The following is a 9,402-nucleotide window of genomic DNA, read 5'->3' as shown; positions in this document are numbered from 1 at the left end:
AATTGCTTTCCCTGAGAACCGAATTGCCAGGCGTTTATGAGGGCGGCGGCGGGGAGGGGGGTGCAAGGGAAAGAATTCGGCCCCTGACTCTAACCCAGCGTTGGGTCTGCTGCTGCTTCAGACGCCGGGTCTAGGTTGCTCTGTCCTTCGTCCTGCTTCAGCACCTTGGACAGCGAGCGGAGCGCCTGGTCCTTTCCCCTCCCCTCCTTCCCACAGACAGCAGCGCTCCTGTCTCTTCTCCCCAACCTGCCTTTCAGCCGGCGAGGTTGGGTGGGAGCCAATCCCACCGCAGCGCTATCCCGCGCATCCCCGCCTTCCAGCCTGCGACCACCAATGTGAAGGGAAGGGAGATGGGTGGGAGGCTTCTTTTCCACACCTCCCTAGTTAAAGCTTCTGGTATGAGGCTGGCGCTCAGTGGCGGGGGGAGAGGCACACACGCAGACGGGCGAGCAAACGCGCGCGCTGCTGGAGGGAGGGGAGCAGGAGGGAGGTGGCCGCGGGAGCGCTGTCCGGGGTCCTGAAGCGGGGACTGAGCGAGGGGTGCTCCACCTGCCGCCGCCACTTGGGTGCATGGGGAAGTGAGCCATCCCAAGTGCCACGAGCAAGGGGGAGGGCGAGAGGCGAATCTCACCCGGGGAAGCTCCTGCCACTGTCCTTTTCCAGCACCACCTCGGGCAGGCAGCCGGTCCAAAGTGCCGCCGAACGTACTATGGAACAGGAGAAATATTTACCCGAGCTGATGGCAGAGAAAGATACCTTGGATTCCTCCTTTGTTCATGCGATGCGCCTTTTGGCTGAAGGTAAGACTTCGCTCGCCTCCCCTTAACGCGGAGATCTCTCTTGCTTCTCTCTTGTTTCATTTCTCTGCGTTGCTGCTGCCTACAGCGAACTGTTAATCTCCGCTGCTGTCTTGAACCAAACTGAGACGGGTTAAGAAACGTGCAGATGCACACCCCTTGTTGGGAGAGAGGGAGAGAGCGCACGGCTCTTTCTCTGATATGATCTCAGATCTACATACAGGCAGCGGTTGCTCAGACAGAAGCGGGTGATTGGGAACGACTTAATCGCATTAGAGATTGCAGTGCTCAGGCAAGTCAGAAAGTGCAGGGGAGAGAGAGGGGTCGAGTTTTGCTTTAGAAAAAAAGGCAGGAAATCCTCCGACACTGTCTTCGCCTTGACACAGACATGCGAACGGGTGCGCAACAGTAATCTTAGCAGTGGGGACGGTATGCTGGCAGCATTGCTTCAAGGTGCAAGGTTAAGCCAGAGATGCTGACAGGTTTCTGTAGAAATGCTGTAGGACAAGTAGGGCAGTTTGTGTTCATGGCAAGACTCCGGAAGAAGAGCCACTTCCCTCTTCTAGCGTCAGTCCAGTTTGCAAATGAATAAGCAGCAATTAGGCATGCTGTGAAATGTGTTGGACGCGGATGTTCTGGAAAGAAAGGGCAGACTCTTAGGGAGAGACAAGACTCAGGATTCTCCCGGGTTCTGCTCTGCAATAGATTTTTGGAGCTAGCATACAAAACAACTTCTGCTCCTCAGTATACTGAGCATTCCCATTGCCAAATACAAATGTATTTGTATCTTCCACTTAATAAATAACTACCAGGACTGTAGCCATGACGGCTGCTGCATTTCCATGGAAAGCATGTGTTTCCACAAGATTTCATTTATTTTCATACTCCTAGTTAATATTGAATTCTCTCCTCATTAAGTGAACAACTGAAGTTGAGTTTTTGTGGCAGGCAGAACTACAGTTCCTCCTTTCATTTGAACAAGATACTATTGTCTCACTTGAACTCATTACGTCTTGTGCTGTGTGTATGTGTGCTTTTTAATTTCATACTCAGCTATATATGGCAAGAGCTAAACCCATCACAGTGTCTATAATTCAGCAGTGCTTTCATTTCACTTCATTTGGTTCGTATTTGCCTTGTTGGGTTCACCCTGTCTTTCTAGGAGACGGAACAGGACTCTGTTCATCATGGAGTTGTGCTGTGGGATTCACCATTTTGAGCTGTCAGCATTGCTGGTCAGTCACTAAATAAAACTTTGCAAGTTGTGCCTTTGTCTAACTGTTCTAGTCACATTAATCTGTGCCAAAAAACAACAACAACTTAGGTAGAAAAGTATCATCACCAGAAAAATCTCCCTTGAACTTATCCCTTGAGCTTTCGTTTCACTTTACTTATATCCTCTATTTCTGTACTATTATTGTTTACTTAGCATGTTATTGGAGGATATAAAGTATGAAGAAACACTGGTAGGTAAAGATGATTATGCTCCGTAATTAGTGATAATGTTTAGATAGAAACAACTATACAGAAATCTAGGAATACATGCAAGGACATATGCCTCTGTCCCAACTTAATTTGATGTTTAAACACTCATAATCTGAAAAGCACTAAACTCACAATGCTTAAAAGCACTAAACACGTTTACTTAGTTGAGGAATCTTCAGGTCTTCTTAAATGACAGAGTATTTATTTGCAAACCACAATAATGCAGTGCTTCTGTTGAGAATGGGAATGCTGATATGAATCAATGATGGATTTAATATACTTATAGTAGCTGCTTTTCTTCTATAGGGGGGGGGCATACCCATTTCTGCAGGAGATACTTTGGTACCCATGGGATAAATTTAAGTTTTCTCTCTAACGTTGTGGGTGTAGTTTTCTCTTTTCCCAGCAGGGGGAACTATGTACTGAGACACAGTGGGAGTCTCAAGAGAAGTGAGGGGTGGGGTAAGAGAGAGAGAGAGAGAGAGAAATAAGGGTGTGGGAAATTAAAATATACAACTATTTTAAAAGCCAAAAATAAAAGCAAGTCTATGAAATATATGTTCACAACTGCCTTTCCTATTAAAGCTAGAAATCAACTCAGAACGGCTCACAAGCTTTAGTAAACTGTGGCTATGGCATTTCCACCCCATATGCTGTAGGTGAACATATGTGAATATTAAAAAGAGACTAAGGTGAACTGCCTATGAAAGCTGCAGAGAATGCTAATGTGAGATTCCCACCAGCTACCTGGCATTATCACTCAAAACACCATCTGTCAAGGTTTCTAGAGCCACGTTTTAGATTCCTTTAAAGAAAACACTACAGAAATTAAACTTTCATTGTAGTGAGCATATCTACCTAGGAGAGCACAAATTACATAACAGTAAATGCCATTGTTTGCAGGCAGCCTTCTGGGAAGCAGGTTATAAACATTATACCACTGTTTATCCAAATGACCAGCAAATAGGAGACTACACAGCAATATTACTGTTGCATTCCACCCCAATCTCTGAGTGGTGTGAGATTCCAGGGGTTCCAGGCACTTACCAAGGTTTTGTGTTTCCTTTTGGGAATGAGGCAGGGCAGAGACTGTGGTGTCTTTATGATATATGCCAGCAGAGCCCCCTTTCCTTTGTTCTCTTAATCACCTGGGTGATCACCTCAACACAGGAAGCTAGCTTGGCTCATGTTTTAACACTTTCTGGATTCAGGGGTTAGAAGGATCTCACATACAGCCTACCCCCACCTCACCCCTCAAAACCCTCATAACATTACTAGCCTTTAAAATGACATCTTTACTGGAACTATAATATTGCTATCTGCTATATTGGCTATTATTTGCTAATAGAGGGATAGCCTTTTAAATCACAACTTAGGAAGTCTTTTGACTAGTAATGTATTTCAATTACATGCACAAGTAGGGTCCTCTTTGTGTTTCAGGGCTTAAACTTGAAAGTGATTCTTCATGTCACTTGCTAATGCTTGGGGGTTAAAGTCAGACAAGCTCAAGCAGAACTCTTAGGGATATGTGTAAAGAGAGTTTAGGTTAAGGATATCTGATTAAATTAGGAAGAACTTCTGCATTATCTTAGGGGCTAGATCTTCCAAGCCTAGGAATGACTATTAGTATGCCTTGTCCAGTATGCATAACTTATTTTTGTAATGGCTAGTTCTAACACCCTCCTTAATACTTATATTTCAATAAGGAAAGGTGCACTTATAAGTAAACCAGCATCAATAATACTGAGCTCTAGTTCAGTTATGTTAATGGTAAGGATCCAACGTACGGAAATATTTAACATCATTTGTAATTTATGAAGTTTGGAATGGCCCTGCATCACACAGTGCAAAGACATAAGACTGCAATCCCATACACTTTCTTGGGAGTGCTTTCCATTGAATCCAGATGCTGCAGCTCAGTAACTTTGGACTAAGCATCCACTCAACTGAGCAGTTGTAGTCTCAGTAGAAAGTGTACAGGGGAATGTTGATTTATCCACTTTGTTCTGTAACCAAAGTATGCAGTCCTGGTTCCTATTGAAACCAAATATACTATGAAATGTTAATTCTACAGCCCTATTCACACTTACTTAGGTGTAAATCCCATTGAAGTCAGTGGGGATTGCTCCTGAGGAGACATGTATAGGATTGCACTATTAGCTGCATACATGCCCCTTTGGAATTCTGTACAGACATACTGTATGTTTGTATCTTAGCTTTCATACATTATATGGGCAAGCCCAGGGTCTAATGGTCTCACCACAAAAGCAAACTTCCTAGAGTCTGTTCTTTCTTCCCTGTATCAGTATCATCTTAAATCCTTTATATGTGATTGCAGATGGGCAGAAGCAGGGGAAATATTCAGACGCTGTAAAATCTCAAATCCTAAAAGAGAATTTTTCCATACTAATTGGATCACATTATGCGGCCACCTGTTGCAACAGGCAGCATAATTACTGATCCTTCTAAGTTCATTGTTACCAGAATTAACTGTACAGTATTTTGCCGTTAACCTTTCTAGGTGGCAGGTAAGAGATCATTGTACATCATTCACCCACGTAGTTTCCAGTGGCTATAAAGATATTTAAATACCCAACAATGGGATATTTAAACTGCTTATTTTATGTGCCATATTTTATTATTATTACCGTAGAACTTGGGGCAACTAATTCAGATTTTTATGTTGGGCACTGTAGGGCAAACATTATGTCATTTTTGAGCGAATGCAAGTAAGCAAAGTGGGAGGGACCAATCTGAAAACATGAATGAAAAAAGAAAAAACAGCCTGGTGATTCCTGACATGTGTGACACTGTCCGCATGACTCACTGGAATCTGCAGTTCCACTTTCTATTGTTTGTGGTTTGCCTTCTCTATTTTAATTGTGTTTTTACATCACAATTTACCATGATTAGAAAACACAGCTGAAAATGCAAAGTGATGCAGATTGCAGGGTGGGGGGGGGGAGAATTTGATCTCTCCGTGGTCACTGCTGGATTCTAAATTAGATGTGCTGTGGCTCTGAAAGAAAGAGATTTGAATACTCATGAAGAATTTCCAGATAATATCCTCTCAGTGAGCAGCTGTGCTCAAAAGGAACAAGCCATGTTTTGGACAGGATTGAGCAAACTTTTGAATGTTTAGCACTGTAGTCCTTTAAGGTAATCGCCAGGGGCAGCATACTAGTGGTGTCAAATGTGGGTGAGGCTGGACCTCAAGGTCCATGTGAGCAGAGCCAAAGATGTATAGGGTCACTCTCTTTCTCTCCTCCTGGTACTCCTTCTCTCTCTCTCTCTCTCTCTCTCTCTCTCTCCGTCCCCCCTCTCTCTTTACCAATCCCCTTTCACTTGTTTTTCTGTGTGCATTGCCAGCTGCTTTTAAAACTCAGCCATATCAGTAACAGTGTGTGTGATGCAACATGGGAGCTTCTGCTCAGAGAAGAAAAGTCAAATATCCCTTTCATCACACAGGTACCTCTTTAGCACACCGAGGGATCCTTCTGTATTACAGCTTTAGGCAAATGGAAATGTAGGTCCGGGTCTAGTGCATATAGATATGAGACCACCTGGGAATCTTATGGATGCCATGTTGAGTTCAGGGGTGGGATTAAACTAATGAGTCACGTCAGTGAAAGTACAATGACTTCTGCTTCTGCATGGGATGTTCCCCACCTTTTCTCCACCCACACAACCCTCCCCCCCCCAAAAAAAAATTGGCTGTAGGAGGATCAGGGAAAAGAAATGGGAGGGGAGGATGAATCGCTCTGTTCAGGATGAATCGCTCTGTTCAGCCATAATGCTTGCCCTCATGGAGCAATCACATTAGTGTGATGTTAAATTCCTCCCAATGTCTAGCTTTTTGACTAAAGCCATAGAGAAGGTCATATTTAGACAAAGAAGCTTGGGTGTTATTATTTGAGATCAGATTCCACCTTTGCAAAGCAACAGGAAGTGTGAGTGATTCATCACTTCATGCTTCCAAGTCAAAGCTGAAGCTGGATGAAATATATATACACCCCCCCCTGCCCTCATTTCTCTTACTGCAGGAAGAGAATATGCATCTTTGCTATCCACGTGTTCCCTTTGCACCCTGTTCATGCTTTCCCCCTTGCCTGTGTAGTGGACGCCCAATGCAGTAATTGCGAAAAACAATCTTCCTGCAGATATTTACATCCATTTCTTTAGGCTTATCAAAAGTCCTAATGGATCTTCACGTGAGCTTATGCTTATAAATACCTTTCCAGTTTTGAAACATATATAACAAAAGCCAGCTCTTCTGCACCCATGTTTTCTCAGTTTCACAGCCTTGTTACAACTGTACAATACAAGCCCTATGAAGAATGAATGGTTGATGAATGAATGAATGAATGTGGTGCATGTTTATGTATTTTTGTGTGAATGGATGGATGGAGGTATGAAAGAGACAAAGCAACAGTGATGAATGGATGGAATGTGGGACTGGACATGCATACATGGTTGTAGGGTAGGTGTGTGGATAAGGCCTCACTCGTTTTTTGGTTTAGCACTGCTCATCACCAGCTCTAGCCCTCCCTACCATTGGTATGCAAGCTTTTGATCATGTTCTCCTGAGGGAATGAGGTCCTGAAAACTTCAAAACATTGCCCACTTTTGCCCTAGATGTGAAATTTTAAAAAGCAACAATTTTTAACATTATTTTCTTCTTGAAAATAATTCTTTCTTCTTGAATATAATTCTATTACAGTACTCAGAGCTAGAGAATTGCATGCCATATAAAGTTTGCTTGACTCATTAATATATACTTCTGCTGGGAATCAAGAGGCTGTGATAAGGTCACTGCATGCAAATTATTTTCAACTGCAAGGTACACTGTTATGAAGAGTATGCCTTTCTTCTCAAAGAGAAAGGTTATTGCTTAATCCAGTGACCCACTGCCATTCAGGCACTTGCTATTTATTTGTGGATGGTTATAATTATCTTTAGCCTTGGCTGCAAGGATAATTTATTAACTGATATTGTCTGTGCAGGGCTTGGAACAAAGATCAACTTATTGTAATGTAAGTTTACTTTATAATTCATTAACTGTTGATGACATTAATTCAGTGTAAGTGGATTTCTGAGTTTTTGCTCTTTTTCATGTGTTACAGACAGGATGGGATCTTGCTTCAATAAATAGCTAGCCGTCTTGCTTAGGATTGGGGTACTTCTTGGTGGTAATGTACTCATTCATGCAAATGATTGCTTTTTGTTTCTTCAAGTGATGGAAGAACACATATGTATAAACTAGTCCTAATATTTTATAACAGGTGATTTAAATAATGCACCAACATCTTGAATCTTTTAGTTCTGCTTAAGTTTCTATGAAATCAAAAGCAACAAAGAATGATAAGTATGAATATGGGATTTCATTCTTGATTAATTATTGACTGGGGACAAATTCTAGGAGCAGATCTGGGTTATGCAGTTGCAGCAAAAAGGACAGAGTGTTTTGTACAGCTCCATGCCACAGTAGATTGCAAGGAGAGCAGCTCAGACATTTAAACCCAGCTGTTGTTTTTTTAAAAAGGATCAGGTAGTAGCCCTTGGAGAGCTGTTGCTAGTTAGAGAAGATGATACTGGGCTTGGCAGAAAAATGCCAGCTGGGTACAAGGCAGCTTCCTGTGTTCCTTTTGGACCATGCATTTTAATAGGGAAAGGTTTGCTCCTCACATAGAAAAACTTTTGCTCTTGTAAACTAGTTATACCCTAAGTTCAGACTTGCTGGCTTTGTGGTTTAACATTGGTCCCTGCAGTCCAATGATGTTTTTAAAATATACAAAGCAAGCATGTATATTCAGGTTCACTTAATGACTCAGTGTTCAGTGATCTGGACTATGCACTCTGTCTTGAAAACATAAGAAGTGCCTTGCTAGATCCATCTAACGCAGTATCATTTGAAAGAATCCCAACCAACATCAGGCATTAGATGGTCCACCAGAAACTGGAAAGTGTTGAACCAACAGTGGACCCCATCCCTAATCTTATACAGTACACACTTGTGAAACAGTCTCATTTATTTCATTGGAAGAAATGGGAAGAAATCTGATAGTAAATCCTATTGTTACTTATTTTGCCATGATAATTGCATGCATCATTTAAGTCAGTGTACATACTCCAGAAAGCGATACATTTTGTTGCCTGAGAGTGCTTCTCCATTGCCTGGTTAGGATTAACATATTAAACACTTGCTACACCATTCAGACGCCAAGTCTTGCCTTCAACTAGCACAAGGCTGGAGAACCATTTCAAGGCAGCAGGATGGATGCTTCAGTCCCTCAAGCCCTGCAGGATATCTTGACTGGTAGGTAGGGCTGCCCACCTGCCATTCACTGGAAAGCACTATGGAGTCAAACCATGCGGGCAAAGGCAGGGAGCCATGTTTTTACTTGCCCTACATCTGACATCATATATGATGTATGGTGTAGGGCAGGCAAGAGTCACTTGGCCATAATGGCCTCTAGGACTGAATGGTAAGGTCTACTGGGTCTGATTGAGCCCATTGGGCAGAGGTTCCTCCCTGCTGATTTAGTGCTTCTCTCATCTCACCCCCTGAAGCAGATTCCTTTACCTTGTTGTGTGGCAGGGCTGGCCCTGATCTGACTTATCAACTCAGGTCATAATATGTTTTCTACAGTTAAAAGGGCAGCTGCATCAATGCCACAGCTTGCAGTGTTGGTTCCCTAGTGCCAGCAGTTAACCAAGGATATTGTTCCAGAATAGCAGCAGCTGCTATGCAAGGAAAGCCGCCATCCACACAAAGGGCATCATGAAAGTGCATCATCAAAGTGAGATCATGAAAGCAGGTGGAACAGTTCAGAATTCCTCGCACAGAAGCAGAGCTAGTGTGTCAAGTTATTCTGACAGGATTTTGCAGCCACTGGGTATTGCTGTACTTTAGGGGTAGAGAATGTCTTACCTATCAGATCTTGCTGAATTCCAGATCCCATCTTCCCCTGACAATTGTCAAACAATATCTGGAGGGTACCACATTTGTTACCCTTCCTGTACTATATGGCAGAGAGGAAAGTATGAGGTCAAGTGATATTCTGTTTAGCTGAATAGACTTGCCTGGCTTACCTAGCAATGGTGGTGGTTTTCAAAATAC

General features: G+C 42.9%; 1 protein-coding gene across 12 annotated transcripts in view; it reads left to right on the top strand.

Moving 5' to 3' along the window:
- Positions 1-422: 422 nt before the first annotated feature.
- KHDRBS2 (KH RNA binding domain containing, signal transduction associated 2) overlaps positions 423-9,402 on the top strand; it is a 330,858-nt gene continuing 321,878 nt past the window's right edge. For all 12 annotated transcript variants that reach the window (XM_083730715.1, XM_083730719.1, XM_083730720.1 and 9 more), the window contains exon 1: positions 423-800. In XM_083730715.1, the coding sequence (XP_083586841.1) occupies positions 710-800 (91 nt within the window). In that variant the 5' untranslated portion in view covers positions 423-709. The remainder of the gene's footprint in view (positions 801-9,402) is intronic.

This window comes from Podarcis gaigeae (assembly GCF_964106915.1).
Source record: "Podarcis gaigeae genome assembly, chromosome: 3".
NCBI classification, from domain to species: Eukaryota; Metazoa; Chordata; class Lepidosauria; order Squamata; family Lacertidae; genus Podarcis; species Podarcis gaigeae.
Note: the sequence above shows the minus strand (reverse complement) of the source record. Positions and strands in the feature narration are given on the sequence as shown.